The following is a 22,386-nucleotide window of genomic DNA, read 5'->3' as shown; positions in this document are numbered from 1 at the left end:
TATTTTAAGAGGTAGGTGTTACTATTCCCATTTCACAGACCAGGGAACTGAGGCACTGAGAGGGGAACAGTCTTCTTCAGGCCCACACATACAGAAAGTGGCAGAGCTAATTCCCAGGAAGCCTGTTTGACCCCAAAGCTTGTTCTACAGAGGGTCTTGATCTGTGATTCTTTTTTTTTTTTTTTTTAAGTTTATTTATTGAGAGAGAGAGAGAGAGAGAGAGAGAGAACAAGCACAGGAGTAGGGGAGGGGCAGAGACAGCGGGAGGGAGAGAGAATCCCAAGCAGGCTCCATGCTGTCAGCGCTGAGCCCCGGGGCTTGAACCCATGAACCGTGAAATCATGACCTGATCCCAAGTCAAGAGCCAGATGCTTAATGGACTGAGCCCCCCAGGTGCCCCTGGGTCTGTGATTCTTCTCTCAGCCTCTTGGCTGGCCTTCTCCAACGCTACAAAAAGTCTGAATGGGAAGTTCAGAGAACATGGCTCTTCAGTTCTCTTCCTACTATATTAACAGCCCTCCCTCTCCCACACTGGTTATCTTTCTTCACTGCTCCCCACTTTGCCAATGGCCAGCTCTGTGAACTTCAACTTCCCTGTGCCTCAGTTTCCTTTGTTGCAAAGGAGAGGGGTGGTGTTCAGAGAATCTACCTCTAAGGACTGAATTAAATGGGTTGATACCAATAAAGCACATAGGAGGATGTGGGGCACAAAGTAAGCCCTCAATTAATATCAGCTATTATTACTGCCTTACCGGCCAGGCCCCTGAAATCCTGGGAGTTTGCGACCCTTGCTCCCATCCCATGAGCCTCTTTCCCAGAGTCGTTCGCTGAGAGCCTGGATGAAAGAGGAAGCCGGCCAGAGAGGTGGGGGTCCTGAAGCTTTATGCAAATAGAGGTCAAAGCCTGCAGGCAGCTGGGAGGTCGGGAGGCCCCGTCAGTGGTGCTGGGGTCTCCAGGGGCAGGCTCGGTTAAAGGGCCCGCACTTGCCTGCTGTTTGCCTGGGAATTTGGTGGTCTCTCCCCTCCCCGGTATCACCCCCTGGAGAAAGCTGCCGGAGAGACCTACCAAGCTCGGAAAAGGAGAGTGGGGCAGGAGGCGGGGTGGGGGTGGGGGGACTTACTCCCTGTCCCACACAGGGCTCTGCAGCCGCAGCCATCGCGCGCCTCCCGTGCCTGTCCGTCTGTCCGCCCGCGGTCTGTCCGTCTGTCCCGAGACCGCCTCCTTTGCCGCGCTCCGGGTCCTGGAAGAGGCGGAGACTGACAGGCTAGGCTGGGATTCCAGCTCCGGGATCGCCAGGCCCGGGGCAAGGTCCCGCCGCGCGGCAAGGGTGGGGCGGGAAGGGATGAGACGAGGCGATTGGAGGGGGCACTCTGGGTGGCCCGAGCCGGCATTGGGGGAGGGGATCTCGGAGCCCCGGAAAGTGCAGTGGCATCCCGCTAAAACCCTCCAGTCCCGCAACAGGTGGGATGGACACTGTCTGCCTGTAGGGTGGTGGGAAGATATTAAGATTACTAATAAAGAGTTTAGCACAGTGCCAAGAACACAGTAAATGCTCAATGAGTTAGCGATTATTAGTGTTAGTAATGTTATGTTATCCATAGGTTACTAAGCAGTGGTTCACTGTGCCATTTCAGAAATATAGTATGGAAAGATAGTTGCTAAATGCTAAATGAAAACAAGATTATAATACAAAATAGGCTATAATATTTATGCAAAAAAAAAAAAAAGTATATGCTTAGGTTGGGGAAAGGGGGAGAAGGAAGTCAAATCTTTGCCTTCCTCTCCTGGGTGTTAAAGCAAGGTGTGTTCCCAGACAGTAGCTCTTTTTGGGAAATCCTTTATGCAACATGTATGCATAGATTTTAAAAATGGACGTGCAGTCCAGCAGTGATCATGGAAATCTTCATTTTTCTTTTCTTTTTCCTTTCCTTTTTCTGTTTTCTTTCTTTCTGCCACGAGCATGTATTCTTTTGAAGATAGAAATGAAAAGACAGCTTTTTCAGACAGGCAAACACAGGTACTCAGTTTGGAGGAAGGAGTCAGACTCTATGCATTCTCCACATCGCCCTGTCACTTCTCTGCAGCTCTTGAATGCCACTTCTTGCATGGCCTTCCCTGTGTGGGCTCTCCCCTTTCTTTTGGGGTTTCCCAACCCTGGCCTGGGGCCCAAGTCAGTATGCCTTCAGCGGTCCTCCAGCCTGGGTCTTCTGGAAGAGCAGGGACACAGAGAACAAACTCAGTTTTGAAGCTGAGTGTGGCAGATCTGCTGTTCACATTTATAAATTATGTCTGCTTATTTCAGGTGATCTTGGTGGAGGCTGATGGAAATTAGGGGGAGGCCTCTCTTACTGTGACCCCATGTGACCCCACCTCTGATAGGCATTGCCACAGTCCTAGTGTTTATTTTATTGTATATGTGAAGATGAATTTGTGGGGAATGGTGGGAATTTTGGGGTAATGGTCAGAAAGTAAGGAAGAACACAGAGGAAATCAGTTGGGTGAGCCAAGAACAGAACCCAGTCCTCTGAACAGTACAGGGCTGAATGCAGAGCCCTAAACTAGTCCCTTTCCCCCTCTCATCCTCAGTTTCCCATTCTGTAATTCTGTAAGGTGAGAAGTTTCCATGGGTCAGCATTTCCTAATTGGTGGCTTTCAGCCCCATGCAGATTTGCTAAGACAAACCAGGGACTCATGCTAGGGAGAGGAAAGGGCATCTGTTTCAGTTGTAGTTATAAATACCCAATAAATGAAATAAATATTAAGCTAGGTTCTCTCTATAACCAAATAGTTGAGAATTCCACTGTATTTCCAGTGAGAGTGCAGAGTGAGAAACTGAAATCAGATGTGCTCATGACTGAGATCCTTGGGGGATGTATCATTCCATTATAGGACCCATGAAGGTTTTAACCATTGCATGGTCTAAACTCCCTATGATTCATAGTTGTATATTGCTTAAGTCTTGGTCACAATGATAAAATCTAGTGGGAAATTTTCTCTCTTACCTGGTTGTTTAGAAATAAAATATAAAAACTATCAAAATAAAGGGCTTGATTCTCTTTTAGGGCAAAATGGAAGAATTCCAATATCAGGTCAGAAAAGCAATTTTTGTCTCTTTTGATGTGGTAACTTGCAGTTAAATTCAGTTTTTGTCATAGTATATGTATAATCTTGGGGCAAAGCACAACGTGCTGAGATTTGAACTTGTTTTCTGACAAACCATGCTTCAAATCATGCTTGCTTATGGGAGAAAAACCCTCAAGTTTGTTTCTACACAAATGTTATTAGAACTGGGATTAAAATAAATTTCAAATACCCTTTTTTTAAAAAACATAATGCTGACCTTAAATGGCCTATGTATTGCTTTTTTTAAAAAAGTACTGATTATTTATAATGGAAAAATGCACTGACTCAAATTCCTAAACGGGTTTTTGAGATTATGTATCACCTGTGAAATACATGTGCCAAAAACATTCGGGGGAGTAGTTGGATACTTAAATCAATAGTCTCTTGTCGTTTCCAGTTTCAGCGATATTGAATTCCAAAGCATAATTCAACTTTGGAGTTTGTGACTGTAATCAGGCACCTTGCAAGTGCACCTGACAGACGGTGCGCGGAGTCCTCCAGGCCACCGTAGGGCACTAATGGTCTGGTTTTGTTGCTGAGCATGCGCTGTAGTTAGCTTGTCTGGCGAAGGGGCGTGGCGCTGGGGCACGCACGCGCAGCAGCGCCGGGGCGGGGCCTGGGATGTCAGCGGCTGGCAGAGGAGGAAGTAGCGGGCAGCGCGCGGAGCTAGGGGCGGGACCGGGAGGCCTGCGAAGGGTCGGGCGGCAGAGGCCCGGCCATGCGGGCGTGCAGGGGCTTGGGGCCGCCGGGGCCGGTGGTGGTGGCCGCCGCTGTGGTGCTGCTGTTGAGTGGCGTGGGTCCGGCACGCGCCTCCGAGGACATCGTGGTGGGCTGCGGGGGCTTCGTCAAGTCGGACGTGGAGATCAACTACTCGCTCATCGAGGTGAGCGCCCGCCCCGCGGCCGGGGCCGGAGCTCGCTGTGTGACCCTGAGCCAGTTACTCAACCTGTCTGGGCTGCGGTGGCCTCGCCTCAAACGCCAGGCGGTTGCCACCTGCCCCACGTTCTAGGAGTCCTTGCCTCCTTGAAGACTCCGCCCCTCGCGGGCTCTCTACTATCCCATGCCCTCCCCGTCGCGCTGGGGTGGGGGTTCCTATCGTGGGGTCAGCTACGGAGTGGGGTTGGGGACCTAGAGGTATGTACCCCACGTCTCAGAGCCCCCAAAAGTTCTAATCCACTCCTCGAAACCCCCCAGGGATGCTTTTAGAGAGCACTGATTCCCATCCCAAAGATCCTGTCCGGGTAGATCTCTGTTGGCATCTCTGGGGCTGGGAATATGTATTTTTCATCTTTCCCGATATCCCCCCACCCCGGGACTCCTTTTCCTTTAAAAATGGAGAGTTGGCAGCTGCCCTGAATGTCTTTCTGGTTAGTTAGTGAAATTAATGCTGGAGATTTGAGCTGAAGTCTTTTTTATTAAGTTGTAAAGCCCCAGGCAGTTGCATGATTATCAATACAGTGGCATTATGGCCCAGAAAGCTTTTGTGAAAAGTAAGGTCACTTGTCAGGATAGATGGGAGGGGACCTGAGGGAGGGCTGGCCTCTGTCTTAGAAGGGTACTGTGATGGGGCAGAAGGGGATTGGAGAGAGAGAGAAAAAAGGAAGAGGCTATTAGCTGGCAAAGGAGAAGGGACTTTGGGGGGATTAAGACCCCAAAGGCTGACTGAAAGCACATTTGAGCCAGTCCATTGCTGGCAGCTGAAGGGCTGTGGTGAAGGAATGAACCAGTATATTCTACAAATCTGGTTGCTGAGATGGGTTTGGGGAGGGGTAGAAAATAGATTCCACACTCCACTGGGTCGCCCTGGCCTTGTTCCAAATCCCAGCTTTTGTTCTTGTAGGAGGGTGTTGAGACAGAAGCAGAATCCAGCACTATGTATTAACTAAAGAAAATAATTATCACCTTCAAGACCCCTCTGTCTCTCGCTTCTCTGCCACTTTTGATCCTAAGTCAGGTGTTTAATGAGTCAACCCACTGGCAATGGCAGGGTTCTAGGGCTCTGCTGGGTGCCCGTGCCACCTCTTGGGTTGCCTCCCAGTGTGTGGGCACAGACCAGTTCAGAAGCTGCCTTGCAAGGCTTTGTGCTACTTAGTTTCCTGGGGCTCCGAGAGAAAAGTAAAGGCAGAGAGAAGTTAGTACTACCACATAGTAATATAGTAAAATAATAAGAACACTTTTTTTTTTTTTTTTTTGAGCCATGCTGTCTGCCAGGTGCTTATTATGCATTGATGTGAGTCTGTATAATCAGCACGAAGGGGAGTGGCTCTTTTCGTATTTATGAAGAAACTGGACCTCAGGAGGTTAAATGACTATCACACAGCATGTGGAAAACCCAGATGCTGCTTGAGTATCTTAAAAGGTTAAGAGATTGTATTTGGAAATGCCCAGGAGACAAGAACTTTAGAGATCCCTTGAAAAGACATACATTAAGTGCCTTTTGATTTATTTTTGCCTAAGAATGAAAATAAAAGAGGAAATTAAAAATTCCTAGATGAGTGTTAACTCGCAAATATTGGGAATCGCTTGAGATGAATGTAGCTCCCTGTCCCCCCACCCAAGACCTTCTAGTTTAGAAACAGAAGTGGGGCTTGGGGATTGCATTTTAATAAGCACCTTATTAATAGCGCATTGGAAAATTTGTTTTACATCCACAGAGACAGCCGCTAAAAATACACTGAAAAATATTGAAAAATATGACTTTGCAGGGTAGTCTTTAGAGGGTTTCTAACCTACAAAATATCTAATTACACTATTTCGTGGATACTTTGTCTTGTCTCTGACCTTAGTGCCTGGTGGTCATCACAGCACATAGTAGGTCCTCAGCAAATGCATATTGGCCAAATGCATTGTGGTGTAATGTAGCTAATCCTCAAAGGCTATATTATGACTTTTCTTCTTTCCTTGCCTTCTAGATAAAGTTGTATACCAAGCACGGGACTTTGAAATACCAGACAGACTGTGCCCCTAATAATGGTTACTTTATGATCCCCTTGTACGATAAGGTAAGAGAGACTACTGTAGTTGTTTATGATCGGAAGTGGTGTGGCCTCCAGGACCGCCCTAACCAGAGCAGGCTTTATCTGGCACATGAGCAAATGCTTGTCTCTTTTGTAAATTATAAGTGGAATCTACAGTCTTGGCCAAATTTTGAGGGAGACAATTTATAAAGTGGTTTGATTGAGTACAAACCGAACAGTGGTTCTCAGTGTCTGCAGGGACATCTGGCGATGTCTAGAGACATTTTTGGTTGTGACACCCGTCTGGTGTTGGGGGAGTGCGTCTTTATCTAGTGAGCAGAGGCCAGAAATGAAGCTGAACCTGCTGCACAGGACAGACCAAACGTCAGCAGTGCCGACATCCAGAAACCCTGATTTAATAGAACTCTTTATTTGCAAGCAGCTTAAAATATTGTTTAAAAAAAACTGTGCAAGTGATACTCGAATTTGTGAGCTTTGTGGGAAACAACAAAATAAGGTCTTTAGAAGTATTTGAAGTAAATTTATCCATTTGCCCCCCAATTTCTCATCCCTCTGTAGTGATGACCACTGGTAAAAGTTTTGGTGTGTATCCCAAGAGACGGCTTTCTCTGTATTATAATTATAAAGGGGCGCCTGGGTGGCTCAGTCAGTTACGTGTCTGACTTCGGCTCAGGTCATGATCTTAGACTTCGTGGGTTCGAGCCCCGCATCAGGCTCTGTGCTGACAGCTCAGAGCCTGGAGCCTGTTTCCGATTCTGTGTCTCCCTCTGTCTCCGCCTCTCCCCACCGTGCTCTCTCTCTCTCAAAAGTAAATAAACATTAAGAAAAAAAATTAAAAAAAAATTTTTTTTTTCAACGTTTATTTATTTTTGGGACAGAGAGAGACAGAGCATGAACGGGGGAGGGGCAGAGAGAGAGGGAGACACAGAATCGGAAACAGGTTCCAGGCTCTGAGCCATCAGCCCAGAGCCCGACGTGGGGCTCGAACTCACGGACCGCGAGATTGTGACCTGGCTGAAGTCGGACGCTTAACCGACTGCGCCACCCAGGCGCCCCTAGAAAAAAAATTTTTTATAATTCTAAAGATGCCCGCATATGTGCGTGTGTGCATAGACGCATATCCACACCTACTTACACCCCACCCTCGTTACCCTTCCCATTTCAACGTTTTAATTAGAAACTTAGGTTCACAGGAAGTTGCAAAAAATAGTGTGTACACATAGCTTTGGCTTTGTTTTTTTATATCGGATGGAACTAAACAACAGGAATTATTCTGCAATTTTTGATTTTTTTTTCCCCTATGGTAACATCTTGGTACACTTTCAACATCAGCCTGTACAGGTCTACTGATTTATTTTTAATGGCCGCATAGCACATCAGAATCAAATCAAAACTGTCAATTTATGTAACGGTGTCTCTATTGATAGGCGTAGAGGCTTTTCCCAATTTAAAATATTATAACACAACACTATTCTTGAAATTACATCTTTCACCTCAGTATGTAGGGCTGACTTCTATAGGTTGGTTTTAAAATCATTTTTTGTTTGTTTCTTTGTTTTGTTTTTAACTATTTGTATCATTCTCAAGAAAGCAAGGTGTGTGAGTGACATCTAGTTTTAAGAAATGACTTTTGTTCCTAAAGATACACAATGACCCTGGCAACCTTGACATAGGCGGGGTTAATAGGAGACTCCACTAGTCGCATGTTTGGCATCAGAAGGCAGCGAGTGGCTGAACATAACGCCTTTAGAACTCTCCCATAGGCGTTAACGTGGTGTCTTGTGATTGGTTGGATGGGGACTTCTGGGCAGCCAGCTTCAGCCCACCACATCTGAAGGGAACCAGACAGCCCACAGCGACTTAGAAGGACACAATATATATTTGGAATTTCTTTTTCTTTTTTTTTTTTTAAGTTTATTTATTTATTTTGAGAAAGAGAGAGAGAGAGAGCACGAGTGGGGTAAGGGCAGAGGGAGGGAGAGAGAATTCCGAGCAGGCTCCATGCTGTAAGCACAGAGCCTGATGTGGGGCTCAAACCCACGGACTGTGAGATCATGACCTGAGCTGAGATCAAGAGTTGGACGCTTAACCGCCTGAGCCACCCAGGCACCCCTATACTTAGAATTTCATTGCAGGTGTGAAAATGCTAGATTAAATGGTAGCCCTGATGTAAATTAAACTAATTGAAAGGTCATTGGTTTTCATTCCTCTACCTTTTCTTCCCCCCGCTTTTAGGGAGATTTCATTCTGAAGATCGAGCCTCCCCTAGGGTGGAGTTTTGGTAAGTTAACTGAATAGCCAGACATACTCTGTAAAGGATTAGATTGTGTGCTGAATATTAATTTAAATTGTTGGAGTGCGTACACTGTTAAAATATTAAGGATACATTTCTAGCGTGGAACGGGGCTTTTTCCTGTTTGCTACTATATATATATATACACTTTTTTATATACTTTTGAGAGACAGAGTACGAGCAGGGGAGGGGCAGAGAAAGAGGGAGACACAGAATCTGAAGCAGACTCCAGGCTCCGAGCTGTCAGCACAGAGCCCGACGTGGGACTCAAACTCACAAACAGTGAGATAATGACCAGAGCCGAAGTCAGAAGCTGAACTGACTAAGCCATCCAGGCGCCCCCCACCTGCTTGTTACTTTAGAGTAAATTGGATTTATCTTGGACCTACCTTAAGGTTTTCTGTCATTTCTCTTAAAATAGGCGTCCTTTCTTGAATCTGCCTCAGGAAGCTCTGCTTTTGTAGTTTCATTCATTAAGTGGCAGCAGAATGACTCCTAGAGGTCAGGAGTAGGGACTTCTTTTCCTGTCCTAGGATGGCTTCTTTCTTAGCCCCCTGGGGCATTTTTAGTGACTTGATTTCACGTGAAAATCCAGATCTACTTCTCTTAAGAGATCACAAGAGGGGCACCTTGGTGGCTCAGTCGGTTGAACGTCTGACTTCACCTCAGGTCATGATCTCAGTTTGTGAGTTCAGGCCCCGTATCAGGCTCTCTGCTGTCAGGCTGTCAGCACAGAGCCCGCTTCAGATCCTCTGTCCCTTTCTCTCTGCCCCTTCCCCGCTTGTGGTCTCTCAAAAATAAATAAAAACATTAAAAAAAAAAAAAAAGATCACAAGATCTGGCATCCTTGGGCTTTACTGGCTCTGTGACAACCTTGGATAAGTTACTTCCCCCTGGGTTGGTGTCTTCTCGCTAGGGGGTCAGGAAAGGGCTCGCTAGGGGTTCAGGGGAGGGGCTGTAGCTGCCTCATGGCCTGTCTTGGAGATTTAATGGGCTAGTGTGTGTATGTGCTGAGAAAGGCTGGCACATAATTAGTAGGGAATAAATACTTAAAAGCATTCTGCACACATACAGACAAAAGCTCAAAACTTTCCTGATGTGTCTGCCTTGTATCAGAGCTGGAGATGTGGAACGGAATGGGGTTGAGATAAGAAGAGAGGGCTCTGCTTTGTCGTGGCTTCCAAGAGTGGATGTGTGTTTATCCCTGTTCTGTAGCTTGGGTAGGGGGGGGGGGCTGGGGTGCTGGTTGGTTCAGGCCATCTTGCTCCTGAGTTAGAGGAGGAAGAATTTAGTCCCTGCCATCACAAAGGGTAAAGTGCAGCTCACATGGCCGAGAGCTAGTGTGGCTCTGTGAGGAAAGTTCTTTTCCAGTTCATAGCTGGGGGGGACCTGACCTGTGCCTTCCAGAAAGCCGGAGGTGGAGGAAACCCAGCATAGGACTAAAGCAGAGGTTACAGATTCAGCACCCTGTGGGAGTGTTTTGTTTGAGTCCCCTCCCCTCCTGCCAACTGGTTTCTTCCTCTTGACATTGGTAAAGACGTTCATCTGTATTACCTGTAGCTTTTGTTCGCTCATTTGATTACCATGTGAATAGAAGGTGATTCACCCCCTTCTGTGGACAGACATATGGGCTGCTGACTTTGGCCACTAAGTATAGTGTTCCTACGAACGTCCTTGTTCATATCTTTTGGTACACGTTTTAGCATGTTTGCATTTCTTTTTTTTTTTTTTTTTAATTTTTTTTTTTTCAACGTTTATTCATTTTTGGGACAGAGAGAGACAGAGCATGAACGGGGGAGGGGCAGAGAGAGAGGGAGACACAGAATCGGAAACAGGCTCCAGGCTCCGAGCCATCAGCCCAGAGCCCGACGCGGGGCTCGAACTCACGGACCGCGAGATCGTGACCTGGCTGAAGTCGGACGCTTAACCGACTGCGCCACCCAGGCGCCCCAGCATGTTTGCATTTCTGTTGGGTGTACCCCAGAAGGGAACTTGCTGGGTGACAGTGCGTTTACATGTGCAGCTGTAGTAGATCTTATCAAACATCCAAGCAGGTTTGGCAAATTCTGCTCTACCAGCAGTGAGTGCCTCGTCGTCTCCCCAGCACTTGGTATGGTCACTCTTTTTCATTTTAGCCATGCTGGTGGTAATGTGGTGGTGTTTCATGTTTGCTCCACGGTCAGTGAGATAAATGCTTTTTATATGTGTTTATTGGCCATGTTGATAGCCTCTTTTGTGAGGTGTCTGTTTAAGTCTTTTGTGCATTTTTTACTGGCATCTTCTGTGTGTGTGTGTAATTCTTTACCCAAAATTCTCCTGATTTTCCCATTTTTTTCTCTACTTATCATTCTACATTCTTCCTAACCTTTTTTTTTTTAAGTTTATTTATTTATTTTGAAAGAGAGAACGTGTGCGGGGGAGGGGCAGAGAGAGAGGGAGACAGAATCCCAAGCAGGCCCCATGCTGTCAGCACAGAGCCCGACGCAGGGCTTGAACTCACAGACCGCAAGATCATGACCTGAGCTGAAGTTGGACACTTACCGACTGAGCCACCCGGGCGCCCCTCTTCCTAACCTTTTAAAAGCTTGAACCCTTGTTATGATGACCTCTTCAGTTTTTTTTAGACAAAATCAATTAGTTGCTAATACTGAAAATTCTGGAGATAGCACATAAAAATCCAGGTTTCTGTTTTTTTGTGAGAAAGTTGGCATTTGGTACAGAGTGAGTAGTGGCTTCCCCTTTTCCATTCAGCATAGGCCCTTACGGCCTGTCTCCCTGCTTGGTTCCCGTGGGCATTGGAGCTCCCCGTCCCGTTTTGCCGTGGCTGCACTCACGCACTTGGTCAGGGGACAGTTTGGAGGCAGGCTTTTGCAGGTTGAATTGGGGCTCGGTCACTCACAAGCTCTGTGACTTTGGGGAGGGGGGGGTCCTTTAACCTTTCCTTGTGTCAGTTTAATAATCAGTTGGAGGCATTTTTACCCCCCCTGCTCACATAGTTGTGAGGAACACGCACACTTAGCTCCGTGTCTGGTCCGTGGTAAGCGTCCGGGAACTGAAACGATTTGGTGCGTCCTGAATTGTCACTGAGGCTCTGACATACGGCTCAGCCAGAAGACTGTCATCAAAGCATATCATCCTGCACACGCTGTTTCACCCTGGGGTGGGAACCTGGGTGTCCGGGGAAGAGATCGGGGGGAGACCTTCCTCATACCTCCTGGTACCTTTGGAGTTTTAACCCTGCGCGCGTAGTAAGTTCTCAAAAATAAATGAAAGTTAACTGGTAAGGGGTGTTTTGCCCGGGCACATTCACCTTACCTCAGCACTAAACTTGCTCTTGTGTCTCGTGTCCTGTTTGTTCCCTCCCCTCCCACCTTCACTTCTCAGAGCCAACAAACGTGGAGCTCTACGTGGACGGCGTCAGCGACATCTGCACAAAGGGCGGGGACATCAACTTTGTGTTCACGGGGTTCTCTGTGAATGGAAAGGTTTGGCTCTGGGAGATTGTTCTTTTTAATGGTTGCTCTGTATTATATACCGCGTCTTCTCTTAACCTTCTTTAAATGGGGCGAGTAAGCCCACACGGGACCCATAGTTAAGCTTCGGGAGGGTGGAATTTCATGTTCAAGGTAGTGGGTGTTTTTCAGGGTCAGATCTAGGTTCCCTATCATTCTTCCATAAGGGCGCTTGCGAGGGAATGCCAGGCCATTCCCCTGTAAAGGCTGCTGGCGAATAACTGCTAGGGCTGGCCTCTCCTAGGGGTGAGGACAGGAAGAACGGAGGCCCCAGGCCGGGTGGCATCTTGTCCTCACTGAGGGAAACCCAAGCCGGCCTCTTCCAGACAGGATTTGCGTTTGCTTTGGCCCCTCCCCCAGGGGCTGTCTCAGTAAACTGGATTCCCTGAGAGTTCTCTGGGCCCCCCTGGTCGTGTGAATTTAGAGTGCTAACCTGTGCGAATGGCAGCTTCGAGCTCAGATTCTCAGGGGAGTTTTTTTTTCTCCCTCCATGCGGCACCAAGGTTGACACGTGCAGATTTCTTTGCTGTCCTTTTCTTCCTGGCGGGTTCATTTCTCCTTTACCTTTACGCCGAGAGTGAGGCGCTCACCCTTGGATGAGGCGAGGGGGTCCTGGTTTCATGTGTGAATTTCTTGCTAGGGAGGAGGATCATGGATATTGTTTTCTTTCTCTGTAGAGATTGTAGAATAATGGTGTCTGTTTGGCTGACGGTGTCTTAGATTCAGTGAAACAAAGTATTATTTCCCTGTTACTACTCCCTCTCTCAGCCCCTCAGCTCTCCTTGGGAAGGGTCTCTGTGATCTGTCTAATCTTTGTAAAGGAGTCTTGCCCCCAGGAAGGATATAAGCTCCATGAGGGGGGACATGAACGGGCCGGGCAGTTCTGCCGAGTGGAGAGAGCTTTGCACCTGGCTTCAGTCCTGACCTCCTTCTCCTCGCCAGGTTCTCAGCAAAGGGCAGCCCCTGGGCCCCGCAGGAGTTCAGGTGTCTCTGAGAAACACGGGGACCGAAGCGAAGATCCAGTCCACCGTGACCCAGCCTGGTGGAAAGTGAGTTGTGCCCGTGTCGTCCTGCCTCACGGAGAGGGGGTGCTGTTACTGGGGCTGGAGGAGCTTCAGGTATAGGGAGTCCTGGGTTTAAATCCTGGTTTGGACTCTTCAGGCAAGTTCAAGCCCTTTGTCTGTGAAAGAAGTCATCTGACTTCTCTCCTCCAGCACTGAGGAGATGACTTAAGGTCCCTACAGTCCCTCCGGCAGTGCCTGGCACGTAGTAGGCCTTCATTTAACAGCTGGGGCTGGCTCTGGAGCCTGAAAATCTGGGTTTGGTCCCAGACAAGTTACTTACTGCCTTTGGGCCTTAGTTTTCTCATTTACAAGTGACGGTGGTGGTGGAGCCCACCTCCCAAGGTTATTAGGAAGATTAAATTAATATTTTTATTTCAAACTGCCTGGTGTGGAATACATGCTTAATCATGTTCGCTCCATATAGATTTGCTCTATTATGATTTTTAAAAAATCATTTCATCACTATTACATGAAGATTATTTTGTAGTTCGAAGCGACAACTATTTAAATTAACCTTGTTGAGTCAGATTTAAAGCCATTTATTTAATGGATCTATGTCGTCAAGTTGTAAGTGTTAACAGATGTGCCAAGATTAATTCAGAATAGTTCCAACTGATAATTTTGAAAGCATTCAAATCATTGTTCCTTCAGTATACAAAACCAACTTAACTGCAAATTAGAAGTTGATAATGAGTCTGTTGGTAAGCTATCCAGTTTCTAAATGAGGGTTGTCGAAATTATTTTTCAGTCTGGGGATAACGTTTACTTCTACTTGATTGAAGCCTGCTGGGGGACACGGGGCTTCCATTTTCTCTAGACCAGTAGTAGTTTGCTTTTGACCTCTCTGGGAAAAGTGACCTGAACTTGTTGAATCTCATTCCTCTGCACTTATCTGAAACAGTGATCTTACCCTGCAGAAGTAGAGGTTAAATCTCACTAATTGCAAAATCCAGTAGTCATTTGCATGTTACTGTAGCAAAGTAGCAAAATACCACCACAGGAGAAGAAATTAGGTGGATTTTTGATCGTCCATTTCACTAGAGTTAGCCCTCTCGTCGTCTGGGCTTTGCGCTTTGAAAGGGTTAAATATATCAGAATCCTGCTGGTGGCCTTCCCAGCCTCATCTCCTGTCACTCTGGGGCTGGTTTGTCTACAGCTACCTAACTGGTCTTTGTCAGCATCTGATTTCATCACAGCAGTTTGTGCAAGAGCCCGGAACGCCTTTTACTCTGTTTCTGCTAACACATCTAAACTCTCCGGCACAGGATTCAAAGCTTGCTGTCATTTGCCCTACCAGTGTCATCAGCATCATCTTGTGTTAGCGATGGCCTCAGCCTGTCGGATCTGTTCTCTCTTCTTTACACAGGACTCCTCCCTTCCCACTTCTGTTCCTTTGGCACCCCTTCCCTTCTCTATGCCTATTCATGCCTAACGCCTCTGTCAAAATGCACTTGGAAGTTCTGTGCCTGATCCCTGGCTAAGCCACAGTGACTGGTTCTCAGGTCAGAAATCCTTGGGGTTTAGGAGAAACCTAAAACCTCCTTCCTGTCAGCCCACAGATCACCTGTTTTTATATACAGGAAGTACTCAATAAGTGCTCCCTGATGTGATTTGTACAGTGAAGGATTGAATTTTGTTTATGCTCATTTAACCAGCTAATGGCTAGTTTGTGATAATTCGAACATTATTTTCTAGTGTTTCCAATACTAGTCATAAATTAGTATACTTGGGTTGTTTTGAAAGAAAGTTTATTGGCTCTTTGTATGTTTTAGGTTTGCATTTTTTAAAGTTCTTCCTGGAGATTATGAAATTCTTGCAACTCATCCAACCTGGGCATTGAAGGAGGTGAGTATTTCATTTATGTTGATAGCTGTGCCAGCAGTGTTCTGGTTTGAAAGGTATGAAATGGGTTTATGGTTTTTCTGGAAGTAGATGAAAAATGACAGTGCTACTGATTGGTTTGGTGGTATTTATAAGATAAAACTCAGTGTAGCAGATGTTGCTTGTGTTGCTTTTGGTTTTAGGTGACAATATTGCCTTCCTTCTGTGAAATAGGTCTGTTATTAACTGTAGCTATTTTAAGCTGAATCAACACCAGAAGGACCCGATTAGATTTATTTGTTGTTCTTTTTCCAGCCTGAAACAGCAATCTATAAATACACTTAACATTTTAGAAACCTGTTGTACGTGTGCCCAAGGAGAATATAAAAGAATGTTTATTGCAATTTTGCTTGTAATAGCAAAATATCGTAAGCAACCTTGATGTCCTTTAGGTGGAGAGTGGTTTCATCACACAGTAGAATTCTGTTGGACGGCAAAAATGAATGAACCAGAGCTACGTAGATCAATAGGAGTACATTTAGAAACATAAAGTTTGGGTCTCCTGGGTGGCTCAGTTTGTTAAGCATCCGACTTCAGCTCAGGTCATGATCTCGCGGTCTGTGAGTTCGAGCCCCACGTTGGGCTCTGTGCTAACAGCTGAGAGCCTGGAGCCTGCTTTGGATTCTGTGTCTCCCTCTCTCTCTGCCCCTCCCCTGCTCGCTCTCTCTTTCTCTCTCTCTCAAAAATAAACGTTAAAAAAAAACCATAAAGTAAAAAAAAAACATAAAGTTGAGGGAAAACGGCAAGTAGCTGAAGGTAAGGAAACACAGTATTGTTTAGATAGTCGTGACAAACATTCAGGGTACTTCCTATGTAGACAAAGCATGAAGCTGTGCTTGGGAATGGCAGACACCGAGTCCGTGGTGACATTGACATCCATAGAGGGTGGCAGGTGGGGGATTTGGAGGTACGCAAGGGTCCTGAATTTTACTTCTGCTTTTATTTCTTCGGCTGGTTAGAGTGTATATATAGGTGTTCTTTAGGGTAGTCTTCATATCTTTTTGTTTGATGGAAATCATTTGTAGTAAAAGATCAAAAAAAGGAAGAAACAGACAAAGTGAGCTTTTGTAATCTGTGGAAAAACAAATTGAAGAAAGATCTAAAGGACGTTTCATCATGTTAACTTTTATACGAGTTTTGAGACTGTGTCTCTTTTTTTTCTTTAATTCTTTTTTCTTTAACATTTATTTATTTTTGAGAGACACAGCCTGAGTGGGGGAGGGGCAGAGAGAGAGAGGGAGACACAGAATCTGAAGCAAGATCCAGGCTCTGAGCTGTCCGCACAGAGCCTGACTCGGGGCTCGAACCCATGAACCATCAGATCATGACCTGAGCCGAAGTTGGACGCTTAGCCAACTGAGCCACCCATGTGCCCCGAGACTGTGTCTCGTTCTTGCGAAAGAACCATCAGTATCATTATTTCTGTTTTTATTGAAAAGGTTTTATGCATGTATAACAGATAGTAGGGTTTCACACCTAGACTTCTCTGTATACTGTTCACGCCTGCCAGTTTTCAGGGTTTTAAAAAGGTTTTGTTTAAAACTCATGGCTTAAAAAAAAAAACAAAAACAAAAACAAAAAAACAACTCATGGCTTATACATTCTGATTAGGATAAATTTTAAGGCTTACATTGTTAATTGTATGCATAAAGGAATTTGAGTTTATTAATATAAAATTGTGTTTCAAAGTAGGGCATGCTGCTAAACATCAGGATAATGAGTGCCCTTGGGGGGCAGTGCCTTGGAAATGAGCGTGAGGAGGCTTCTGGGTGCTGGTTCCATTCTGTTGGTGGGTGCTAGTCACGGGGTGTGTTCAGTTTGTGAAAAATCACTGTGCTGTACACCTTGAACGCGTGTGTTTTCTCCGTGTAAACTGTGCTTTGGCAGACAGCTTTAAAAATGCATGCATCTGCACCATTAAATAGGGAAAGAAAGTAAAGCGTGCTCATTTAAAAAAAATTGGAGCAGATAGAACAGCATGGTAGCAGGAGTGATAACAGAGGTGGACAATTTGGAAGGTGGAAAAATGTGAAAAAGTAAAATGTGACCATGCCAAGGAAATCATTCTTTTGTGCGCAGTAGAGAGATAGCAAGTAGGGAAGGGGCAGAGAGAGAGGGAGACAGAGAATCCCAACCAGCTCCGTACTGTCAGCACAGAGCCTGAGGCGGGGCTCAGACTCACGAACTGTGAGATCACGACCTGGGCCGAAACCAGGAGTCCAGAGGCTTAACTGGCTGGGCCACCCAGGTGCCCCCTGTTACTGTTTTAGCTGAAGCACGTCTTCCTGTTGTTGAACATCCTGAGGGGTTGTTGCTTGGGAAGTTAAACTCCCCTCTTCCATAGGCGAGCACCACCGTGCGGGTGACCAATTCCAACGCCCATGCCGCCAGCCCCCTCATCGTAGCCGGCTACAATGTGTCTGGGTCAGTCCGCAGCGACGGGGAGCCCATGAAAGGGGTGAAGTTCCTTCTCTTCTCATCTGTAGTATCCAAAGAGGTAAGTAAAGAAAAGTGGAGAACAGACAAACTTGTGGGCGGGGCTGCGGGCTGACAGACCAAGAACACACTGCTGAAAACGTAGCTCAAGGTGGGTGTATTGTCTCAGCGTTTAAGAACACTGTGCTTCTCGGTTGACTCCCGAGAAGCTGAGTGGCTTTGATAGGAGTGGACTGTGTCAGAAAGTGCACAGGCCCTGAAATCAGTCCGACCCAGGTGCAGACCAGTCCCCACCCTGCCTCTTGCTGGCTGTGTGGGCCGGCCACTTCGTCTTCCTGCGCTCCATTTTCTTGTTGAGAGTGGTGACCCATCATAGATGAAGACAGTCACGTCATTTTTTTCCAAGGAGACTGTGCCCATTTTTAACTTCTCACCTTGAGTGTAAAAAAGTCCGTGTTCCTTTTATCTCCAGTACTATGCCCTGGATTTCAGAAATACGTATCTTGTGACATAAAACTTAGAAAAATTTTCCAATAGCATGGCCATTTGCTGATGATCAGAGCACATAGTGGAAAAGGAAGTCATTTTCACCCTCCCTCCCCCCGCCCTTGGCACAGGATGTCCTGGGCTGCAACATCTCACCAGTGCCCGGCTTCCAGCCCCAAGACGAGAGTCTGGTGTATTTGTGCTTTGTGGTCTCCAAAGAAGATGGCTCCTTCTCCTTCTATTCCTTGCCAAGTGGAGACTACACTGTGGTGAGTGGAGGAGATTTGCGTCTGTGAATGTATGGGACTCTTACAACGCAGCAAGAATCAATGCCATTTGGGTGTTAATAGGAATAAATGATTGACCTGCAGTTTCATGACCATTTTATGTAGTGTAATTATTTAAGACGAGATTCTGACCCTTTGGTAATAAATAGCTGGAAAAAGTTTGGGCCTTCCTCTTTTAAGATCGGCAACAGGATTAATAGTTTGTCTCTCAACTCGCCTCAAACCCCCTGTCATTTGTGGCCTGTTGGGTCAGTTATTAATATTGATGGTTGAATCTTGTTGTTGGCCCTTGGTAATGAACAGACCCTTCCTTCTAGATCCCCTTCTATAGAGGAGAGAGGATCACCTTTGATGTTGCTCCTTCTAGACGTGACTTTACAGTGGAACACGACAGCCTGAAAATTGAGGTAAGACCTGCCTGCCGTCTGGAGGGACAGGTGTCCAAGTGGCCCACCCTGGGCATAGGCGTTGCAAACGTGTTTAAGAATAAACAGCCAGTATTATATCTGTAAGGGCTAGGCTGCTGGGAAAAACAGAATCTTGTGCTCTGTTCCAGTTCAGCCTGGGATCCACTCTCAGTAATTTCCTCATCTGAGAAAATTGGAGCCTGAGTTATAGCTACTTTGTGCCATGAGATGTATTTAGTGCGTGCCAGTGCCAGACGATTCAGGTACTGTCACAGGGGTTGGGGTACAGTGGGGACCTAACGAGACACAAAATTCTGTTCTTTCAGACATCAGTGGCTCCGATAGGTAAATTCACTAGTGTATCAGAAGGTGATAAGTGTTGTGTAGAAGAATGAAGCAAGGAAGGAGGTGACACACTGAGACGGGTTGGGGTCTTCCAGGGTGCCCTTGGAAGTCCTCATCGTGAGGGTGGTGTTTGAGCAACAAGCTGAGGGGAAAGAGGCAGGGTGGGAAGTGTTTGAGACGGAGGGAGTGGCAGGTGCAAAGGTCCTCAGGCCGAAGTGTGCCTAGAGGCACCCCAAGGAGGCCGGGGTGGCTGGGATGGAGGGCGTGGGGAAGGGAGAGACGACGGGGCAGATAGCACAGGACCTGGCGGGCCCCTGAGGTTCTGAGCAGAGGGGAGGTGTGATTCCTCAGGCTGTCATGTTGAGGAGAGGTTGCAAGGGGCAAGGTGGAAGTGAGGGAGGGGTTAGTTAGGAGGCTGTGGCCATGAACCAGGTGGGAGCTGAGAGTGTGGGTTGCAGGGATGGGGTGAGTGAGAGGTGACAAACTCCCTAGATCCTAAAATAGGTGGTAAATGTGTTTTCCATCACATTTTATCTTTAATTACAGAAGTAGATAATGGTTACTGTAGAAAATTTGCTAGATAGAGCAGATCCCCAAAGAAAATAGTAGTCTCCAAAAACGGACCTCCCAGTGTTACAGTTATTGAAAAAATTAGATTTTAATCACTTTCTTTTAATGTTACATCTGAAAGTACTATGTTAAAGTAGCTTATATTGGTAGGAGCTAGCTTTTAGGTCACATGCTCAGTGGGGTTCTGACTGCTTTTTAAGATTCTGTAAAGCACTTGACTGTTTTGTGCACGCCGGAGTAGGCAGGGGGTGAGGAGATGTCCTTGCTTTTGCTTCAGGGGGCTGGCAGAGAAGGATGGGGCAGGTGAGCAGGGAAGGACATTCCCAGATCTCAACTAAATGCAAGTTTTTGAACACATGAATAAGATTTCAGGGTGCGGCCTGTGAGCTGCATGAGGTCAGGAGCCATCAGAGCATCATTCTTTATTCCTACTGTGATTTAGTGCCTGGCACATAGTAGGTGTCTCATACAAGTAGCTGTTGGGTGAATATAGGGATCAGTACGTGGATAAACCACATCTTGTTGGAAGGATCAAGAGGGACTTCCTGAATTTTAAAAAAGCCATTTTATTTGAAATTCTCTCAAACGCTCTTGTATGTATGCATGCATGCGTGCCTTCATTCATTCAGGAGTGATTTATTGAGTGCCTGCTGTATATCAGCTGACTAAGAAAAGGTCCCTATGTTCATGGAGCTTGCATTCAATAGGAGGTGGACAAACAATAAGAAATCAAACAAGGTCACTTCAGATGGTGGTAAAAATCTGACGAAGCTAATAAAACAGTTTAGCGTGATAGATGGTGACCGGCCCTGGCAGGAGGCAGGGCCCCTGAGATGGGATGGACAGACAGTCAGGGAAGACCTCTCGGACAGAGGTGCTAATGGTTTGAGCCCAAACCTGAGTGGTGAGAAGGAGAGGCCTCCGCCGCGATCTCCACGTGTGGGAAAGAGTGATCCAGGCCGAGAGAGCAGCTGGTGTAACAGACCCACGTGAGGCGTGCCTGCCGTGCCCAAATGTGGTCAGCTTGAGGCCCCAGAGATCAGGGGGGCTGGAACAGAGCGACTCCAGGGAGAGCAAAGCCACGAGCGGGGGCATAGACACGTGTAAACCAAGCATGGGGTATGGCAAATAAGGAAGGTGGCCCAGGTGGAGGCAACAAGGCCATGAATCCGGGTTGTGGTGGGAAGAGACTGGCGGGGGTGGGATGCAGAGAACAGATAGGTGTCGGAGTGTGGGGAGGGGTCCCAGGTACGCTGGGGCTTGAGGTTGGGAGACTGGAGGGTGGTGCGGTTCAGCGGAACAGGGGGCATTTGGAGGGGAGGAGGCAGCTGGGAGCAAGGATGGGGGGCTCTCTCAAGTTTGACTCCGTGAGCTTTAACTGGAGGAGGAAACTTCTAGATCTTTGTCATCCAGTTATTTGACAGACATCAACGTGTTGGGAATGTAAGAAAGCAGGTGGACCCCGGGGAAAGCGCAGCGGTGTGGGAGCAGCGTGAGTTGGGGGGCCGGGAGGGGCCTGGCTGGCACACGGGGCTCCCACATGGGCGGCTGGCCTGAGCGGTGGCATCGCTGACTGGTGGCGTGAGTGAACCAGGGAGGCTCTTGCGCTCAGGCACCTGCAGACCTTGTTCTTCATCTTCCAGCCCGTGTTCCACGTCATGGGATTCTCAGTCACCGGGAGGGTCTTGAATGGACCCGAAGGAGAAGGTGTTCCGGAGGCAGTGGTCACTCTGAATAACCAGATCAAAGGTCAGCAGATGCGTTGGCCCCCGGGACTGTTTGCCAGGGCTGGTTTTTGGTCACAGAGAGAAATGGAAAGGAAACCACCTTAAAGACTGTGAAAACATGCCAGCTTTTTGTCTCAAGCATTCTCGTGGAGATGGAGCGGACATACGGTTGTTTTTGGCTCATCTTCTTTTGCATGTTCTTGTTTTATAGTCAAAACAAAAGCCGATGGCTCATTCCGCCTGGAGAACATCACGACTGGGACATACACCATCCACGCTCAGAAAGAGCACCTCTACTTTGAAACTGTCACCATCAAAATTGCGCCTAACACACCTCAGCTGGCTGACATCATTGCAACAGGGTAAGGTCATTGTGTTTGTTTTTGGAAGTACCAGCATGGACGTTCGCAGCCACGGGAGAACAGAATTACCTTTAATCTGACTGTGTGTTTCTGCCAAGGATCCATATCGGGTTTTAGACACCTGCGAGAAATCCAGGCTGGCATTCTTAGATTAGTGCTGGGCCGCCTGGGGGGCTCAGCCAGTTGAGCGTCTGACTCTTGATGTTGGCGCAGGTCATGATCCTGGGGTCATGGGATCGAGCCCCGCATGGGGTTTCGTGCTGAGCCTGGAGCCTGCTTGGGATTCTCTGTCTCTGCCCCACTCCCCCACTCTCTGCTGTCTCTAAAATAAAATGAAAAAAAAAAAAAAAATCCAAAAAGGTTAGTGCTAAGTTTTATAAACTAAAGGTACTTCTATGTAGATACTTAAGGAAAATTGTTTTGCTTCGAAGTTAAAATGGGTCTAAGTTGGAAGAAGATCTCTCGTGTCTGACTCCACATCTCCAAGACCTTCCATGGCTTAACTCTTGAGGACTTTGGAAGATAGTACAGTTGCTTGGGAAAAGTTTGTCATAAGATGCTTCCGGTTGCTGTCAGAGTTCTTCCTCCTTTGTTGTACCTACCGTGAGCACGTGAGGGGACATCCGGTGGTTGAATTTGTGCAGTTCTATCCTGTAGTGATGCAACGTAGTACAGAGAACCCTGGAGTCAGACATCGGGTCCTTGTCTTCCCTGTGTGGAATGTCTAGCCTGGGCTGCCACCATCTGTGTCTGAGACAGCAGCAATGCTCACTGAACCGTGGCTTGAACGAAGCCGGGCAGGGTCTCCCAGGGGAGAGGCAACGCGAGCAAAGGCTTGGTGTGTCTGGGCAGGACCAGGAGAGTGACGAGGCCGGAGGGACAGATCTCAGAGGGCGTCTTCACACTCCCGCTGGA

At 47.1% G+C, this 22,386-nt stretch overlaps 2 protein-coding genes across 8 annotated transcripts in view; one reads left to right on the top strand and one right to left on the bottom strand.

Annotated features, from left to right (window-relative positions):
- The window catches only part of ABCC6 (ATP binding cassette subfamily C member 6), a 53,046-nt gene extending 51,731 nt beyond the window's left edge, over positions 1–1,315 (bottom strand). Inside the window, exon 1 of one of the 6 annotated variants that reach the window (XM_045460244.1) lies at positions 1,121–1,315. In XM_045460244.1, coding sequence (XP_045316200.1) covers positions 1,121–1,156 — 36 coding nt within the window. In that variant the 5' untranslated portion in view covers positions 1,157–1,315. Of the gene's footprint in view, positions 1–752; positions 1,023–1,120 lie in introns of those variants that run through there. The other 5 variants (XM_045460248.1, XM_045460247.1, XM_045460245.1 and 2 more) reach the window with 5 other exon arrangements.
- A 2,372-nt stretch (positions 1,316–3,687) lies between these two features.
- LOC123588884 (nodal modulator 1) overlaps positions 3,688–22,386 on the top strand; it is a 56,754-nt gene continuing 38,055 nt past the window's right edge. The window contains exons 1-11 of one of the 2 annotated variants that reach the window (XM_045460237.1): positions 3,688–4,006; positions 6,036–6,125; positions 8,337–8,382; positions 11,779–11,879; positions 12,849–12,955; positions 14,743–14,815; positions 17,196–17,348; positions 17,905–18,042; positions 18,378–18,467; positions 21,026–21,131; positions 21,321–21,471. In XM_045460237.1, coding sequence (XP_045316193.1) covers positions 3,842–4,006; positions 6,036–6,125; positions 8,337–8,382; positions 11,779–11,879; positions 12,849–12,955; positions 14,743–14,815; positions 17,196–17,348; positions 17,905–18,042; positions 18,378–18,467; positions 21,026–21,131; positions 21,321–21,471 — 1,220 coding nt within the window. In that variant the 5' untranslated portion in view covers positions 3,688–3,841. The remainder of the gene's footprint in view (positions 4,007–6,035; positions 6,126–8,336; positions 8,383–11,778; positions 11,880–12,848; positions 12,956–14,742; positions 14,816–17,195; positions 17,349–17,904; positions 18,043–18,377; positions 18,468–21,025; positions 21,132–21,320; positions 21,472–22,386) is intronic. The other variant, XM_045460238.1, reaches the window with a different exon arrangement.

Source organism: Leopardus geoffroyi, chromosome E3, assembly GCF_018350155.1.
Source record: "Leopardus geoffroyi isolate Oge1 chromosome E3, O.geoffroyi_Oge1_pat1.0, whole genome shotgun sequence".
Taxonomy (NCBI): Eukaryota; Metazoa; Chordata; class Mammalia; order Carnivora; family Felidae; genus Leopardus; species Leopardus geoffroyi.
This window is presented reverse-complemented; position numbering and strand designations above follow the sequence as displayed.